The 19,994-nt window shown below is 45.2% G+C and overlaps 1 protein-coding gene across 1 annotated transcript in view; it reads left to right on the forward strand.

Annotated features, from left to right (window-relative positions):
- The window catches only part of LOC142771455 (peroxidase-like), a 272,747-nt gene that overhangs the window by 24,946 nt on the left and 227,807 nt on the right, over positions 1 to 19,994 (forward strand). The window contains exon 3 of the mRNA XM_075872922.1: positions 3,209 to 3,319. Within this exon, the coding sequence (XP_075729037.1) occupies positions 3,209 to 3,319 (111 nt within the window). The remainder of the gene's footprint in view (positions 1 to 3,208; positions 3,320 to 19,994) is intronic.

Genomic DNA, 19,994 nt, shown 5'->3' on the forward strand with positions numbered 1-19,994 from the left:
ATTGTGTGGTCTCCAGTAGAGTTAATAGTGTGGTAAAGAACGCAGTCATTGGCATAGAGATGCATGTCGGTTGTTATGAATTATAGCAAGTCATTATTGTGAAGTAGAAAGAGAAGAGGGCCAAGGATTGTACCCTGCAGCACGCCTGGGGATACATCACCAACTGGAAGGCAGACGCGTTTTAGTGTACGTTGGGAGTGATCTGACAGAAAAAAAGCAATCCAGTCTACTAGTTTAGGATTATTTTGAATAGTGTTTAGCCTATATAGTAGTTTATGAAGCACGACAGTGTCAAAAGCTTAGTGCAGACTAATAAAAATTGCATCAACTTGTGTACCAAGACCTTGTGCTTCAGCGATGTTATGAGTGAATTCCACTAGTTGATTTACCGTGCTAACAGCACGGCGTAAACCATGCTTAGGGTTATTCAACTTAGGGTTATCATCCTAAGTCATCCAACTTAGGGTTATTCCACAAGTCTCTCGAAATAGTCAATGGGCCGTGAACGTATTTGCCGTAGAGTAACTTGAATGGAAAGTACGCGGTACTTCTTTGGGGTATCTCCCAATACGCGAAAAAGGGGGGGGCGAGGTAGCAGTACCAATTCTTCGGGCTTTCCTGACACATTTGAAGAAGCATGCACTTCAGCATCCCACTGAATTGCTTCACTGATAGCTTTGCCATCGGGTGATTCGTGGTTGTCGGTAATTCCTTGATTGTAGTCGGCTGAACTTTTTCATGACTGACAGCATGAAACTTGTCCCGCAGTCACTTAAAGTTTCGCGCGGTAAACCAACTCACGACAGGAATTCCATTATTCTTTCTCCCATGACCTCTCTTTCACTGGAAGGAAGTTCGATGGTGTCTGGGTATCTCAACACAAAACCCACCATAGTTAGATTGAACGAAGAGGCAGACTCTGAAGCTAAAATGCCTTAAGCAGTACCGCTGAAGTACACATTGCGTTTTCACGAGCTGACACGAACGCCCTGCTTCGCTGCGTGATGCGCAGCTGCACACTTCAGCACTGGACCAAACCGGAACGGCGACACCAGCGACTCTACAAATGGGACCCAGAAATGAGGTTCCGCAGGCCTTCTAAATTGAAACGGCAACTCACAAGTATGATCTACCGCAGCCGTCTAGGTGTGGCGTATACAAGACGTTACGCACATATCATTGGTCGCAGTGACACTGGTCCTAATTGTGAACACTGTGATGTGCCAGAAACGCTTGAGCACATATTTTGTGTCTGCCCAGCATACGCACGTGAACAACAAACACTGATTTCTTCTACTGAAGTATATCGCAGTAGGTCATTAATTGATGGGACCGTGTTGGGCCCTTGGCCAGACACCAACAGTGCAACTGCGGTCACAAGAGCAGTTATAATCTTTTTGGAAACAACTGGACTATATGCGTGGCTATAAAATGTGTCTCAGCTAGAAAGAACACTACATACTTACCTCTCTATCTCACCATCGTCATCCATTAATCTTTACTTTTCCCTTTCCCTTTCCCCAGTGTAGAGTAGCAGGCTAGAGCGAGCTATCGCTGAGGCCGACCTCTCTGCCTTTCTGTAAATAAACTTTTGCGCTTCCTCCCGAGGTACTTACAGGATGTAGATCCTCACAGGATTTTCAACGACGGCTGGACTTGTTTTTTGCCTAACATTGTTTGTGTATTGTTAACCTGTTCACCTCCCACCCCTGCTACAGCCCGCAAGGGCTAGCAGTATTGTAAATAAATAATAATAATAACGATGATGTTTATTTTTCACCACTAGTTTGATGAAGGACAGCTGCAGGTAAAAGCTGCTCTCCAAAAGAGGCAGCTTGACAAAGGCCCACAGCCACCTTTTAGCACGACAGCAGTGGCAAACAATTAGCAATGTGAACTCAACAACAATAAAAACAACACCAAATAGATCTCATCAAGAACACCAAATAGAAATTGATCACAAATAAATTGGCCCCGCACACCAATCTTCTCGTCAAAGCACGACGCAAACCTTTCAGGACATATTTCTCAGTGCACCCTGGCTTACTTAAGCAAATTCTAATACTGAAATTACCTATCATGTGTTGGTTGACTGTCTTGACATTATCAGAGTTATGTCTTATTGCGGAGGTGCACGATGTGGCGTGTAAAGAAACCGGTAGGAGCTTCTTCTTCTGACATTTTTCTTTGTGCTTTTTCTATACATGAACATAAACGTACATATCCGGCATATGACGATGACGGCGAAAATTTGTCGGAAGTTTCCGTATAATTGCTATCGTAACAGTACAAGTAGGGTCAGTTCGTAATGTATGAGAAGGTTTGGTCAATGTAACTTGTTGATCCGATTGGTAATTGTTTTGATATGTAGGGTTTAACGTCCCAAAACCACGATCGGTAACTGTACTAAATTCTAAGTAGCTTTCTTTACCCTCCACACGGCACTGCGAACGCAAACTTCCCGCTGTGGAGAGGGAAAGTCAGCTGCCGTGATTGTTTTCGGAGACTTAAAGCCCGTTAGATAGTTTGTAAATCAAAATAAGTCTTCCGGGGACCGCTTGTGACGGAATCAGGCCCACATCAGCACTGATGTGTACCCGACAAAGCTAGAACCAGGGTATTTCTCTGGCACTAACATCGAGGCACTGTATCTGCGACCTCCGCATTTATGTAAACAAATGCAATAAATACATGTAATGTACAAATGTAAATAAACAACAATTTTTGAGAAGCGAAAAAAGGGGAGCTTTGCTTTAATGAGGCAGCCTTGTTTTACCTCCCTTTTGTCTTCGTTTCAAGATTTTTTGTTTTTTTCATCATTCCTAACTTTTCTATTTTTATTATTTTTTTCCAGCAAGCCTGCGTTACGCCAAACGGCGACTACCGCGTGGTCTCTCTGCACCTCACGGAAGACGACGGGAAGAAAGCGAAAGCAATCTTTCTTTTTTTTTCTTTCATTCAACTGCATTGGCCCTGTCCTTCCCCCATATGAGAGATGCCTGCACCCACGGTGGTTTTCCACTGCCTTCGCCATTAGCTCACCTTTTACTCAGCTATGATGTCATCTGATAACGTCAGCAAGTGACGCCACAAGGACGTGATCACGCGACTGATGTTTTTTTTTCATCACTCTTTTTGCAACAGGCCGATCACTCACAAATTATACTTTTTTCGTTTCACGATGACGTTTACTTTTCGCGACACGCAGGTCGTATGCTGAGCCAGAAAATTGACGGTGCTGAATACATGCCAGACAGCGTCCTTCCATATGCCGACAGCTGCAGCCTCCCTGAGCAGAACGCCTTTTGTTCGAGAGCCGGTGAGCACGCATGTGTTCTCAGCTATACGCCTCTTTTTCTTTTTTTCTGCGTAGCCCGTAGAAGTTCATCCATGGCTGGCCACTGGTTCCGAACAAATCAGCTGGCTAACAGCAGCTTTCGCGAATACTGTGATCACCGTACGTCTGTAAATCGACCCTCACAAAGAGGTCAGCAAACTGTGCTTAACTGCATTTAGGTGCAGGTTTCGAACATCCTCATCATCATTTATTGTCCATTAAGGGCCCTGAGTTGGGCATTGCATAAGGGGGGGGGAGCATCGAAATATGCATACAAGGTCACATTTACAAAGGAAAAAGGCATGTTAGCTCTGTGCATTGCTACGAAACTGAAAATAAAAACAAAAATGACGCATGCTACGCGTTTCCGCATGCGTTTGCAAAGTATTTGCATTGCGGTTTGACAAGCACGAAACAAAGGAAAAAAAAGAAAACTAATAAGAAACAAATAAACAAACAAACATCATAGTACGTGTTTACAAAATGATAGATGGGCTGATTTTGTAAGCAGAATCTACAATAAGGAGTGGTTTCGTTATACATTGTTACGGAGTCGAGGGCAGTGGTGTTATATAACTTTAGTGGTACAATATTTACAAAAGAAGAAAGAATAAAAAAGGTACAGTACAAAATATTTAATATACACTTGGAAGAAGCAGCAGCTTAAAAGTAAGCTTCCACTTTTTTGTGTGAGTCGGTGGAGCACAGGTGTCTGTTGTCGGTCAAATTCATTTTGCTAAATGGGCTGATACTAACTGCCTGAATTTCGAATTGTCACGTTGATGTACTATTGATTCGGGAAGCGAGTTCCATTCCTCACATGCTCCACAGTAAGTCTTTAAATATGAAATAAAAACAGCAGATCACTAGTCATATGGAAATCAAATCACCGTAGCTTGCAAAAGATATTTTCTAGACAGTGCCAATGAAAGTTCTACGCAGAGAAGCAGTCTTCTTGTACTTTAAACGCTCTAGGCTTCTTGCCAAGGCCTTTGCTGATTGAACTTAATTATCATTACTATAGTATTAGGTTATAGGTCACTTTGCTGAAGCTGTTTGTTCCCCTTTGTTGTGGAGCAAGAATATTAGTTCGAAACTCTTATGAACGTCCATGCTCTTTCTGCACAATGCGATCTTGTAAGAATGCAGCTTTCTGAGTTGCCGCGATACAAGCACCATTTAACCACCTCAATGAGAAACACCGCTCCTAGAATAGATGCGCATTCACAACTTAACTATTTTATGTCTTGCTGGCATATACAATGCTGTAAATTGGACGCATCACGCAAGGGAAAATAAATGCGTACTACAAAATTTGCGCTATACCCAGAACTTCATATAGAGCCACCTTAGTTCCTAAAAATAAATACCAGGCGAATTCATTTCGCACCTAGCTATCTTGCTCCTCAACGTACAAAAAAGCGGAAAAACTATTTTGTATGAACAATGAAAAGAAAAACTGGCAATACTTAATTTCCTCTACTAACTAGACTTGAACAATTGAAATTTACCTTAGTTACCTAGCTGCTGACCGCAATTTACCACGCATACATGCACGAAAATCGGCACACCTTTGTTGGACACCCTGCAGTTATGCTCCACACATGTTGGCTCAGTATAAACAAAAGAAAAAGCTACGAGCACAAAAAGCGCGGTGTCTGCTGGGAAATGCGATTTAAAAACACGCCGTGCGTTACAGATGGGTGACATGGAGCGCCATCGCACTGACCCTAAGTAAACAATGCTTTCCACGCTAGAAATTCTAGTTCAACGTCAATGGTATTTGCTTAAGAATTAGCTATGTTTGCTCGAAGCACTGGTTCAAAATGGGGTCACCAGACTTGAACAGGTTAAAATAAGAAAAAAAGAAACAGCGTTGCGTGCCCATGCGGAGAAGCAGAAAAAGTCACTTCGCTCTTCCTCGATAGCAGGGGTTTAAAACTCACCTCAACCAGCGACCAGAAATCAAGCAGTTTAGTCCCACAAGGGCCGGGATAGGGAGTAGACTGCAAACGTTACCAATTCAAGGAGAACCTCTCCCATAGTTTGCAGACGCATCATTTATAAATGCGATTTACGGTGAAACATACCAACGTATGTCAGTACTGATGACCAAAAAGATTAAATTGTGGAGGCCGATTTGAAAATAAAGTTTTTGATTCAGGGTTATGTCTGAGGAGATGGTTACCACATGATGTCCCTCCCTAAAACGTTCCTGCAGGTCGGCCATGTATGTGTATATAAATCACGAACTTTCTTATATTGAAAAACTCTGAAATGTTGGATGAAGGCAGTGAAATGCTTTCTCCTCGACCAGCTTCTACACTAGCTCAGTAGGGAAAATGTTTGAGGTTCGGAATGGGTCCCCTCGATAACTCAAGTGCACGGTGGCAGCGCGAAGGGAAAGCCGCAGTCCGGTGAAGAGACGCTTTATTGCAGCCTCAGGCGTCTGCCCGAGTCGAAGCCCGAACCTCCACTCTCCCATTTCAGATTTAAACATCCTCGTTTCAACCCTCGGTTGAAGAAAGGGTCTCCACAGAAGCCAATCACACGTTGGGCTCGCATCGACACAAGCAATGGCAAAAACACTTCTAGAACAGTCACTGCATGGGTAAATATCACGTTACGGAATACAACAAGAGAGGGGATAGGCTATCCTCGTGTCATACTCTCCCTTATACCAGACCGACCTCCGTCGGTAGCCATTCTCACGAGCCCCGTCAGCTCTCTCACTGAATGTTGCTTCGTAAAAGCCTCCTTAAGAGCGGCGAGTACACCGTTGGGCTCTGTGCACTTACCAAGTGTGCATGCGAAAGTGAGGTTCCCCGACATCCTAACAACACTCGGTAATGACTTATAGCGGGAAACGATATGCTGGTCTCCGTGCCGCAACCATGGTCAGCCCAGTGGTCGCGTCCTTGCAGCCTTCTCAGCACACGTACGTGAAATAATGACTTAAACTCAGACGGCGGCGCCTGGCCTGCTTTTTTTCTTGCCAGACGCTCTTCCGAGTAAGCCTTCCCCTTCTAGTCCCGAACGGGGCGGCTTTGACGGCTCCGGTCGTGAACCGTGTGAACGAAGGAGTCTGCTTTACTTCCCGTGCGCAGGTCTCCCCTGTTCGCCTTCGCGGAACCGATCAGCTTCGTTAGTGGACGGGTCGGGAACTGGCTCCAGGCTCTGCATTAGCCGCACTGTTTGCGCTACACACAACAAGCCTCTAATGGTTACCTCATACTAACTCCTTCTTCCTGAAGAGTGTTAATAGATACTCGATGTCCGATACACGATACAAACGCGATACAAAACAAAAACAAAAGATCACTCAAAATGAACTCTCCCTTGGTGCGCGCACATGCGGGAAGCGATTTTCGCTTCAATCTCAAAGAAGAACATTCGCGTCCTTTTGCAAAATAGACACAGCGACACACGTACATAATGCTCAAGTGGTCCTCTGAAAGGAAACACTATTGTAATGCACAGCAACGAAGAACGCACTCAGATTGTAGTCCACAGTGCCAGTCAGTTCGCATTAGCTTGACACGATACACGCACCGTGCATAGTACTGCGCCTATTGTCTTTTACATTCACACCACACGGTGATTGCCCCAACACGTGAGACCCACTCCATGCGCCCTTCAGGCCCCGCTGATACACTCAAAGAGAGTGACGGACCCGGCGCTATAGGTATACCTTAATCTCCACAGATCGCACCAAGAAAAAATTTTTTAATGAACTTACATCACAAACGCAACCCTATTTTATCAACAAATTTATTCCAACACAACACATCTACTACACCTAAAAGCTGTTCTACCACTTAGAGGCAAGCTCGCACCTGAACAGCAACAACAACAACAACAACAACAACAACAGCAGCAGCAGCAACAACAACAACAACAACAACAGAAAAATGCTTCGTACAACAAACAAGACATTTTCACAGCACGGCGGAACTACTAGTGTGTTAGACCCACTTTAACATCACGCATAACACTGAAACGTACGATACAAACTCCTGTACAGTCATTCAATATACAAAACTAGTTCAGTGGCTACATATCACCCACAACAACAAACAAAATTGGCAGATCCCACGTGCAGTAGTATTGGATGATACGCGAAACACGAATGAGGAAGGTTGAGATGTCATTTTTAAATCAGCACAAAGTTACGAGGTGGAGGTAAATAATAGAGAGTTTTAGTACTGCGTACGCTGCGTACGTGGCGGTGTTGCGTACGTAAGGACGCCACGTTCTGCGTAGTGCGCATGCGCAGACCACAACGCGCACGTATCGCGTTACGTACGCAGCCGCTACGTACGCACGCATGAGATGCGTGCGTGCGTACGTATGAGCTGATCGCGCCGCTCTCGAACAAGTTCGCGACAGCGTGAGACTTCGTTTTGCAAAATGGCGGCATCGAAGGCAAGCACCGACAGGCTCTGTGGCTTAAAATATGGCCATAATCTGGCTATAACACTTGGATTGGCTCACATGGGCTGTCAACAACACGTGCTTCTATTTTGATCTACCAGACGACGCAACACGCTTCACGCTCGTTACGTACGCGGGTACTACGGCGTACTAAAAGCCGATTAGTGGCAAACGACGCCACGTAACGCAAGGCGCTTGCGTGATGCGTACGTAGCACCATTCCGCAGTACTAAAACTCTCTAATGTGGTACATGACTTTCGTGTCATGATTATCATGTTTGGATGTGTTGTTTATCTTCGTGATCTATTGACGTTACATTATAATAAATTTAGTATATCTGGAGCTAGCGAAACGGCCTCGAGCACGCTGTGAGCGTGGTATGTTGTCGTATTCTTACATTACTCGCGTATCAGGAGCATCATGTTTGCACCAGTCATATACTTTAGTCACCCGTTGACGTCACTTAACGCCCAATTTGGTATATGTGGAGCTAGCGAAAGGGCCGCGAGTGCATCATGAAGGCACCAACATACTCAAATGTAGCGTTGACGCGCGCGCACGCCGGGAATAGAGAGTTTTAGTACTGCGGAATGGTGCTACGTACGCATCACGCAAGCGCCTTGCGTTACGTGGCGTCGTTAGCCACTAATCGGCTTTTAGTACGCCGTAATACCCGCGTACGTAACGAGCGTGAAGCGTGTTGCGCCATCTGGTAGATCAAAATAGAAGCACGTGTTGTCGACAGCCAATGTGAGCCAATCCAAGTGTTATAGCCAGATTATGGCCATATTTTGAGCCACAGAGCCGGTCGGTGCTTGCCTTCGATGCCGCCATTTTGCGAAACGAAGTCTCGCGCTTCCATGAACTTGTTCGAGAGCGGCGCGATCACCTCATACGTACGCACGCACGGATCTCATGCGTGTTTACGTAGCGGCTGCGTACGTAATGCAATACGTGCGCGTTGTGGTCTGCGCATGCGCACTACGCAGAACGTGGCGTCCTTAGGTACGCAACGCCGCCACGTACGCAGCGTACGCAGTACTAAAACTCTCTAATAACGACGCTACGTTAGCAAAACGCGAGTACTCTATAGTCTGGCGCCAGGCGCGACCGGCGCGACCCGCGTCCGTCGGCACGGCCCGACGGCAACCGAAGCGAAATGCGACATGCTGCATTTTGTGCCAATGCATTACCCAGACAACACTGCGTTTCCTTTTTTTCGTGATGAAGGGACGCCGGATGCGCTGAAACGCACATGCGCCAAAGCAACGCAGCGCGGCACGTGCCTGCGAGTTTATGGCAGGACCGGCGTCTGAAGTAATTGAATGTGGCATGTAGTCATGTTCTCACATGACACACATCTCATGTTTATCCTGTTTGCACCAAACACTTACCTTCATCATCCATTGACGTGACGTAATACCAAATTTTGCTTGTGTGAAGCTAGCGAAACGGCCGCGAGCGCATCATGATGTGGCATGTAGTCCTGTTGTTACATAACACGCATGTTGTGATTTCATGTTTGTATGTGTCATTTACATAGGTCGTCCGTATGAGTCACGTAATATCAAGTTTAGTACATGTGAAGCTGGCGAAATGGTCGTGAGCACATCATGAGCGTAGCATGTACTCATGTTGTTACATGACACGCATCTCATGTTTACCATGTTTGCACCAGTATCATACCTTCGTCATCTAATCATGTCCCGTAATGCCAAATTTGGTATAAGTGAAGCCAGCGAAACGGCCGCAAGCGCATCATGAGCGTGGTATGTAGTCATGTTGCTATATGACACGCATCTCATGATTATCATGATTGCACCAGTTACATACCTTAGTCATCCATTCACGTACCGTGACCCCAAATTTGTATATGTGACGCTAGCGACATGACTGCGAACGTATCATGAGCGTGGCATGTAGTTATGTTGTTACATGACACGCATGGTGTGATTTTTATGTTAGGGTCTGTCACTTGTGTTCGCCATGCAATAATGTCATCCAATACCAGTTTTGCAACATTCAATGTGAACGAAACTACCGCTAGAGCTGCAGGACCATGAAACGTAAATCATGACATCCATGTTGTGATTTCCATGTTATGACTAGTCAAATAGGCTCATCATACATTCATGCTATACCATACTAAGTTTGTTATTGATGTCATTATCGAAACGGCCAGGAGAGCTATAGGTCGGAGGCCGCTAGATAGATAGATAGATAGATAGATAGATAGATAGATAGATAGATAGATAGATAGATAGATAGATAGATAGATAGATAGATAGATAGATAGATAGATAGATAGATAGATCGATAGATAGATAGATAGATAGATAGATAGATAGATAGATAGATAGATAGATAGATAGATAGATAGATAGATAGATAGATAAGCTCAATGTCACTGAAACTCGCTAAGTAATGCTTCGCATTTAAAACTCAATGGCATATGAGGCAGCCAAAGCAGCCTATTACCACAAACAGTTACAATCAGGCAACCCAGTGAGCTTTCGAGACCCAAAAGAGCATCAGCAACCTTGTTCAACGCACCTTTATTATGAACAATTTGTTGATCACATTCGCCTCTCATTCAACTGTGGACGCCTCCTGTTGCGACTGGCACAGCCTCTTTCTGAAGAATGCGACTGATCGTTCACATTCGCCTATCTCTTCCAAGGGGAAAGCTTCAGTTTTGCTTCCGATGCATCCGAGGCCAAACAAAACACTTTGCGGGGTGCGGTACTGCCAAACCAGGAACCAACGCGAAGGCGTCTCACTCAATCAAACAGTACCTGTGCCCCTACGTTTCACAGCAGCGTTTTCGATACTCTCGAACTGCGGTTACCGATAAAAAAACTGACTTTCTACTAAAAGGCCTTCAACACGTCACCACTCGTCGGTAACCCGCCATAGCTATATACTCAAGAAAAAAAACAAGGAACTAGTTACTAAAATAACCTATCATTCATGGATATCCCGAGAAAAAATTGCCTCAACATAAAATGGAGAACTCAAACAAAATTGCGGTAGTTGAATCCTTCAAAGAATTTACTTCTCCACTTCACTCTTGAGTCGTACCCGTGACGGTTCCGTCCTGGAGACTTTTACTTTTGAACAAGGAATAAACAAGACGTATAAATAATTCGTTCGACCACCGAACCCCAACGCTAGCCGCTTTTTAACGCGTTTTCTCGCTTTCTTTTCTGGGAGGTACCACCGCAGGAGTTGTGCGCTGACACTTCGTCTCGGCTCGACTCTGACACCACAGACTGGCGGGGCTTTTGCCTGTCTAATTTCTCCCTGCCATACAGTAAACTTCTGTCAGTTACTTTGACATGCGATCCCTTTTTCACCTGACGCCGTACACCGGCAAGTGAATCATCGCGTTGCTTCTTTCTATCGAGATAATTTCCCTCAGGGACTAAGCCGTGCGCTGTCCACAATAGTACATTCACTGCAACTTCTCAACTGCACCTGCTGTACAAGTGACGTGAACTTACTAGGTTGCGGCTCTCTTGCTCGGCAGTCCTGTTTATCCACGGTGTGCTGCACAGCGTTAGCGCTAAGGCTATCACTTCGAGGCACATGATCTGGCTTCTCGTCGGTGAATACCGATCCGGCCTTATTTCCCCTCTTACACATCTGATCTCCCTTGCATCGCCATCTTTTAGAAAATTCATTGGTTGTTGCGAGTGACGACGAAGAAATTCGTAGTCAGCGGTAGTAGGCAAGATGAAAATACTCGTATTCAACTGATTGGTCACTGCGCATCGTAATTTTGCCGGCTGAGGAGCACTCCCTGACGCGGTTGGGAGACTGAGAGGTACATGATGCAGGCGTGCGGTAACACTATGCCCAAAAGAGCCAGTTAGCCTCATTGTGCCACTGCTCTCACGCAAAATCTCAGTGGATACCTCATTCGCCCGTATCACCGTTATACCTGCACCTGAATCAACTCCCGCAAAGCAGGGTTTGTCCTCCACGAAAATGTCAAGACGCGGGTCTTTCATCAGTGAATTTTTTATGACGGCAGAGTGTCGCAACCATATAGCTGAGATCTCAAATGACCGATCATTTTGGGCAGCTTCGCTTAAAATTTCTGCTTTTTAGCAGCTGTATCACGTATGAGCTCGCAATCTCTTTCGAAAACAAACTCCTGAATTAGGATTGAGGCTTGCACCAGCGTGATGTTTAGTTTGCACCCTCTAATTTTGCCCTCTTGACGTAGAACAGCAGCAGCTCCATTGCGCAACTCCCTGCCTGCTGCTGTCGAGGCTCTCTTCACAATTTGTGGCCAACTCCGCAATATTCTTGGCCTTCAACCAGCCCCTAACTCCCTGATGCGAGACCAGTGAGTGGAGATCACTTGGAATTACTGCTTTAGCCTTTCCAAAAACTTTCAAACGACTCCACATCTCTACTTCTCCAGTAGTAGGTGAACATAGTCTGCCAGCGCGCCGTCACTTGGTTCCAAGACTCGCCTGCGTCTTTTTTAATTTCCACAAACATATGGCGGTACACGCTCGGAGTCATCCTCAGCTCCTTTAGTAGCCTCGACTTTAAATCTAAATACGGCATTACCGCAGCTTGTGCTTGATTGGCAATGAATGGGCGCATCTTGTCACTTAAGAATGGCAAGAAAATTGTGCCCTGTACTTCCTCCGGTATGCGGGCAACAACAACTACAAAAAAATACTTTGGGGCCCCGAAAGAGCCCAAAGCAGGCCTCACCTTGCAGTGATGTGTCGCCCGATGCACTCGAGTGATGGAACTGCGTCCGTCTCGTCGCCAACGCTAGCTGCATTGGCAACATACAATGCAGCAGGTCTCCGCGAGATCATTCCTGTCGCTGACTCTGCCTGTCACATCGACTGTCCCTGCTGCGCTGCTCCTGAAGCCGCACCCTGCCGCGCCTCTCCAGTAATTCCGTCGCTCAATGACGACCTTTGGCTCTGCCCTCGTTGTTGACGCGCAGTGCTCTTGCGCCGTGCAACTCCAGGCTCCAAAGTTGACCAGCAGGCTCGTATCGAATGCCAATGCTGCTACTTGCAGTGCACCAGCAGATTCCGAATCAGCGTGCGTCTTGTCAGCTTCCTGGACATCAGCACTTTCCTCGCTGCGGGCTCTCCACATCCTGTCGACGGCGCCAGTAAATTTACTCCTCCTTGACTAGTTTCTGCGCTAGCTATGAAGGAAAAGTGTTGGAGGTTCGGAATTGGTACCCTCGATTACTCGAGTGCACGGTGGCAGCGCGAAGGAAGAGCCGTAGTCCGGCTAAGATTCGCTTTATTGCAGCCTCAGGCGTCTGCCCGAGTCCAAGCCCAAACCTGCGCTCTTTTCATTTCAGATTCAAACATCCTCTTTTCTACCCTCGGTAGAACAATGTGTCTCCACACAAGCCAATCACACGTTGGGCTCGGATCGACACAACTAATCGCGAAAACACGGTCACTACAAGATATGCATTCGTAAATATCACGTTATGAAGTACAACACGAGAGGGGATAGGTTCTCCGTGTGTCACACTATCTCTCAGACCAGGCCGACCTCCGTCGTTAGGAGTTCTCACTCCTGGGCCCTGTCAGCTCTCTCACTAAATGTTGCTTCGTAGAAGCCTCCTTAAGAGCGACGAGTACACCGTTTGGCTCTGTGCGCTTACTAGGTGTGCTTGCGACAGCGAGGCGCCCCCACATCTTAACAACAGTCGGTAACGAGTATAGCGGGGAAGGATTTGCTCGTCTCCGTGCCGCAGCCATGGTCAGCCCAGTGGTAGCGTCTCCGCGGCATTCTCAACACACGTGCATGCCAACAAAGACTTAAACTCAGAGGCGGCGCCTGGCCTGCTTCTTGCCAGACCATCTTTCGGGTAAGCATTCCCTTTCTAGTTTCAAACGGGGGTGACCTTAACGGCTCCGCTCGGGAACCGTGTGAACGAAGCAGCCTCCTTTATTTCCTGTGCACAGTTCCGCCGCGTTGGCTTTCGCGGTACAGATCAGCTTCGTTATTTGACGGGTCGAGAACTGGATCCACGCTCTACATCACCTGCAATAACTGCGCTAAACACAACACGCCTATAATGGTTACCTCATACTAACTAAGGCAGTCTACTGTAAGCCGCGGGTCACAAGCGACAGGTTCGTGGGCTCTAGGCTTCAGACCACTGATTCATAGTGCGATGATATTCATTGCAAGAAACTTAAGCAAAGAGTACATGGTTTCTACAAACGGCCACTTTCAATGGCAGTAATTTCGGGGCCATGGCCAAAAACCGTTTCAGAACACTGCTGTGCTTGAGCTAGTGCACGTTTCGAAGAAACGAGATATAGCACGTGGGCACTAAAGCTAACAAAATCAAGGCTGGCATACTTGGTTATAATTGCTTTATATTTTCATGTCTATACCCAATGCGTGCAGGTTGTATAACTCTGCCAGTTTGTCTGCTGCACTTCAGAGAGAAATCCCACGTGTTATCCCTCGGCAATATTAAGGCGAACATATAGCCTATGTCTGTACACTTCAAACTGAAGCCAGTTTGAGCCTATCTATCTATCTATCTATCTATCTATCTATCTATCTATCTATCTATCTATCTATCTATCTATCTATCTATCTATCTATCTATCTATCTATCTATCTATCTATCTATCTATCTATCTATCTGTCTGTCTGTCTGTCTGTCTGTCTGTCTGTCTGTCTGTCTGTCTGTCTGTCTGTCTGTCTGTCTGTCTGTCTGTCTGTCTGTCTGTCTGTCTGTCTGTCTGTCTGTCTGTCTGTCTGTCTGTCTGTCTGTCTGTCTATCTATCTATCTATCTATCTATCTATCTATCTATCTATCTATCTATCTATCTATCTATCTATCTATCTATCTGTCTGTCTGTCTGTCTGTCTGTCTGTCTGTCTGTCTGTCTGTCTGTCTGTCTGTCTGTCTGTCTGTCTGTCTGTCTGTCTGTCTGTCTGTCTATCTATCTATCTATCTATCTATCTATCTATCTATCTATCTATCTATCTATCTATCTATCTATCTATCTATCTATCTATCTATCTATCTATCTATCTATCTATCTATCTATCTATATGTCTGTCTGGCTGTCTGTTTCCTCTAGACAGGTATGGTACATACCAGTATACTGCAGGTACGTGCGTATGCACCACAGGTGAATGACAGTTTATATTGTTTACAGCGAAAGCTGTAATAAGATCGCAACACGGGTCATGCGCAGCACCGTAGTTGTCCGCCACACCACCGGTGGTGTCCGCAACTCTTATCTTGCGTTGTGGAGGATTGTACGTCTTGAGTGTCTCGGTCTTGCATTGGAATGATTCTTGTGTAGTTACTGGGCGCACAAAGGTCACTGCAATTGTTTGCAGAGTCTAAGTTTGCGAAAAGGGCGCACGTTTCGGACAAAGCGAAGTAACAACTGAGACGCTTATTCGTGTTCATCTCCACCTATGAGTACGTTTCGTGCACCATTCGTGCGTAAGAAACGCGGGGCACGTTTCGATCTGCTTCCCATTCTGTGCGTGAGATTCCAATGTGTTGCAATGGCATTCATTTATTTGCCTTGTGGCAAAGCTGTGACGTTTTTTTCTGAGGGGCACGCGCGCTCTTTGGGGTCCATGATAGCTACTAATGAGGAAAACAACCAGAGGAACTCTTTCACAGAAGGTATAGCAAGAAATCAGAGAAGAGGTAAAAGAAACGAGAAGGCTTTCTTGTGGACGGGAAATATCTGCAAAGAAAAAAAAAATTTGAGATAGTGAATTGCGTATGCAACAATAATAAAACATTTAGTCATGGTGCCGAAATAATTCTTCTAGGGGACAAGAATGCTCACATACAGGACCATGACGGATATTCACACACCATTGCAAGGTTACTTCTAGATCTCTGCGACCAACAATGATCTCTGTGAGCAACTCGGGGCCTAAGTGTGATGGGGAGATTAAGGGGGAAGTTTGACACGGGCAACCGAGCATGAATTATGCTCTTATGATTGAGGGAATCCATAGCAAACTAAGATGAGAATAGACGAAGGAGCCATCAACAGCTTGGGTACTGATCATTAACGCATAACCTTACAAATGGGATATAAAAATAAGAATCAGAACCTGGAATTAAAGTTTAAAAACTCATATTTAAATGAACCACATAATAAATATAGCCCAAAGAGTCGAGGACCAAGTACGTAAACTACCAGTCAAAGACTGGGAGTATAATAAACAATTACACGTAATGACGAGAGAGAGAGTAAAAGGGAAGAAAACTACTTGCAAGAAAAAAAAGAGGAAGTCAAAGGGTTTGTGGAACAGAGAAATTTGGGAAGCACTCAAGGAGCGACGTCAGGCATCGCAGGAGCACAGACAGGCAAAAAGGGAGAAGCAGCCACAGGGTGAAGTAAACGAAATGAGGGAAATATGTTTATATAAAAACATTGCGCAAAAATTGCTCAAGGCGAACTTAAAGTAGAAAGTGAACACTGAGTGACAGAAATTCACGAAAAAAAGAAGGCCGTGCCTACGTAGAATAATTTGGAGCCCCCTAAAAGTGCTAGGTAGGACGTCTGTCATAGTAGATGACAGACGTCTTTCTTCATCTACAAAATATTGTAGATGAAGGAAGAAAAAAATTGGAAGGGTACGAAGCACTAAGTTATATCGGAAATGTGACCACAGATTCGTTTAAAAAGGTCTTTCAGGGTGCTTCTCCGCTGAGTAAAAGGGGGAAAAGAGTCAAACTGATGAAGAGGTAGTATTTGAGAAATTCAATCGGAAGAAGTGCAAAGGGAAAATTCCACTCTGGGCTTAGATGTGGTTCCCATACGCCTCAATAATGAACTAGGATATAGCACTGAGGAAGCACTGCAGAAATGAGTATAAAAGTGCTTACAGGAGAAGGAAATACAAGGCACTTGGCGGAAAAGTAGAATGAACCTAATCTATAAACGTTAGGAAGAAAGTTGAACTACCTCTCATGTAGACTGCTAACCATTACAGCGGCGCTACACAGGTAGGTGATGCAGGCAGTGAAATTGAAAATAGAAACGTGGGAAGAACGAAATTGATATTTTGGGAGAACTTCAGAATCGACTTCCAATAGACAGTTGGTTAGACTAAAAGGTTTTTGTTCTAACTCAGTGTACAGAAATATTTAAAATAAAAAATAGACCCTTATACGCACCTTATCTGGACGTCAATGAAGTGTATGACACATAACTCAGGAAATTTTGTGGGACCTATTGATGTAAGAGGGCATAGGTGACTACCGCATACAGCTTTTGAGAGAAATATACTGAGAAAATAGAGTTTGCTTAGAATGGGAAGGAAAAAGTAGCAATAACTGCATTGAAATATACAAGAGGCTGAGACAGGCATGTCTTTGTCGCCGTTACTATTCATGCTGTACATGGTGAGGATGAAAAAAAAAGCGCCGGAAGGGGGAAACAATAAGATTATTTTTTTACAAAAACAGCCCCACGTGATGGTTGAGCAGAAGCTTCAAGGCTTATTTTATGACGACGATGTTTGTATTTGCGGACAGTCAAGACGATATACAGCGGCTGGTAGATATATGTAAAAAGGAAAACGACGCTCTATGGCTAGGATTTAGTACAACAAAATGTGTATTGGAAGAATTCAGTGATCACAAAGAGAGAGAGAGTCAGAGCGAGCTCTTTATTGAACAGCAGGAAATTTAGCCGGCGTGTGTGTTTCGCTGTCTTGCTACTACTCTGCGTGGGGAAAGAGATTTGGGTCCGAGGGGCAGAAGAGAGAGAGAAAGATAATATTAAGAATTAAAAAGAAAAAAAAAGTAAATATACAGACATTTTTCTGCCTCTTGGGCGTGGACGTGTGCTGACAGAATGACTTCAGTTTTCAATGCACCCCTACAGTTTGTCTAGCTGACCGATATTGTCTAAATACGTGAATGAAAGTTTCATAGCTTGCCTCAGTTGCATGAAGCTGGGGAAAGGGCCCAGCACACAATCAACTAATAAAGTTCGTTGGGTTACCAGATGCATGTAGTGTTCATAGAGCGCGCGCTCATCGGCATACGCTCGGCGCTCAAACAAGATATGTTTTACAGTTTCTATGGAGCCACAGTTATTGCAGTATGGACTGTCTATTTGACCGAAGCGATACCGTAAATTGTTTGCTTAAGCACCGTCGAGCCGGAGACGGTGGTAGAGAGCTTCGAGGTGTCGAGGAATTCGGGGTGGGAGTCTAGTCCTTCGATGTGGGTCGATAGAGTGGAAGAAAGCCTATTGATGTGTCGGGAGGTTTCATATCCTCTTCATTTCTTTGAAAGCAAGCCTTTTAGCCAGCTGGGAAGCATCTAATTTAGGGAAATAGGTTCGCCTGTAATTTTACTTTTGAAGCCTTTTTCGGGCCGCATCATCTGCTTTTTCATTGGCCAGTATACTGCAATGAGCCGGTATCCATTGAAATGGGATATCGTGACCCGCGATATTGACCAAGTGGTGTAAGTATGCTATATCAAATGAAATCAGATGATAATTGGTTTTCTTTAAGAGGCTGAATAGTATTTGTCGAGCTCCCTTAGAGTTGGTGAAGACCACCCATCGGTTCAGCGTTTGACGCAGGTTGTAAAGGACTGCTTCTTTGATTCCATGAAGTTCTGCTGCGTTGATGATGTCCTGTGTTGTAGCCAATAGGATAGACTTTATCCTGTAAAGGGAACATAGAGGGCATGTGAAGAGATCTCCTGAGTAGTTGAGGCGACAGTATTGTTATGAGAATGCTGTGTGTAATGCTGGGCTAAGTAGAAGAGAGTAGTCAGCAGCGGTGCGGTTTGTGCAATACGTCTTTTCGCTTCATTGATTCCTGGGACACACTGTTTAATATCAAAAGATGAAAGCGTCCACGGAGGAAATCTTGGAGGCATCAACTTCTTCGGCTGTCTGATAGCAGTAAGTTGCTGCATTTTCGCAGCTTGTCTGAATGCCGAATAGCTGTGGTTGAGATGTATGTGGCACAGAAAATGCTTTTTTCCATGTATGACATGGCGGAAATGAGTGCGCAATATTTATGGAGTGCAGATCACATCTAGCAGAAGACATCCTGCTTCCGCTACAGTTTCTGAGCCTGAGGAGCTCTTCGGAAGGCCTAGACATATTCGTAGGCAATTGTTTCGTGCGCCTTCTAAAGTTCTCTTGTTTGTTGGTGATAATCGGTGAAGCCGGTAGGCAGTAACGCAAGCTTTCTTCAATATGCGCTTTCTCAAGCAGGAACATTGATTGGCACCTGTATTCCCGTCGTGATCCCGCCATAAATATGAAGAGATGTGATGCTGCTGCTATTTTCGCTCGACGTTTCTTCACCTGAGGAGACCAGGAAACACTTTTGTCGATGAGCATTTCAAGAAAGGGCTGAAACCGTGCATAGGTTAGTGGCCGGACACTCAGGAGGAGCGGATACTTGGTCGTTTCCTTTTTTGTGAATGCCATGGCTGTACTCTTTTCTGGAGAAAAGTGCACACCCCGGGGAGCAAAATACGTGAAGAGGTTCTGTAAAGCCTTTGGAAGACGTTGTTTGGTAACAAAACGTGAACTTGAATCACTCGAGATACAGATGTCGTCGGTGTAAAGTGTGATGTGCACTTCTCGTGGCAATATCCTTGTTATATGTATCAGGGTGATTTTGAAAAGGAGCGGACTGAGCACTGCGCCCTGGGGTATGCCCTTCTCTATGGCTTAGAACTGTGTGGGGCCGTTTGGAGTGCAGACAGATATCTTCCGTTCTTTTAAGTAGCTCTCAATCCATTTATACAGTCTTCCTCCTAGGCTAAGACTTACCATGGCTGCAATAATGGCACGGTGAAAAAAGGAGTCAAAAGCTGCTTTGACATCGAGAAACATAGCTATTGGAATGCATCCAGCAAAGAGGTCCTCATCAAGTGAAGAGACGAGGGTGATGACATTATCGATAGCTGATCTGCCTTGACGGAATCTGTTCATTTCTGAAAGAAATTTGTCGTGGCTTTCTAAAAACCAAGTCATTTGTTTAATAACCATCCGCTCCATAAGCTTCCCAACGCAAATCACCAGGGCAATTGGTCGGAAAGAGGCGTAGCTTGTTAGCTGCTTTGAAGGTTTCAAAATGAGCACTATTTTAGCGAGTTTCCATTGCGCGGGAACCTCGCCAGAGAGCCATGAACAAATATAATATTCTAGGAGTCGTAGGCAAAAGGTGTGGGGTAAC

Source organism: Rhipicephalus microplus, chromosome 9 (genome assembly GCF_043290135.1).
Source record: "Rhipicephalus microplus isolate Deutch F79 chromosome 9, USDA_Rmic, whole genome shotgun sequence".
Lineage (NCBI taxonomy): Eukaryota > Metazoa > Arthropoda > Arachnida > Ixodida > Ixodidae > Rhipicephalus > Rhipicephalus microplus.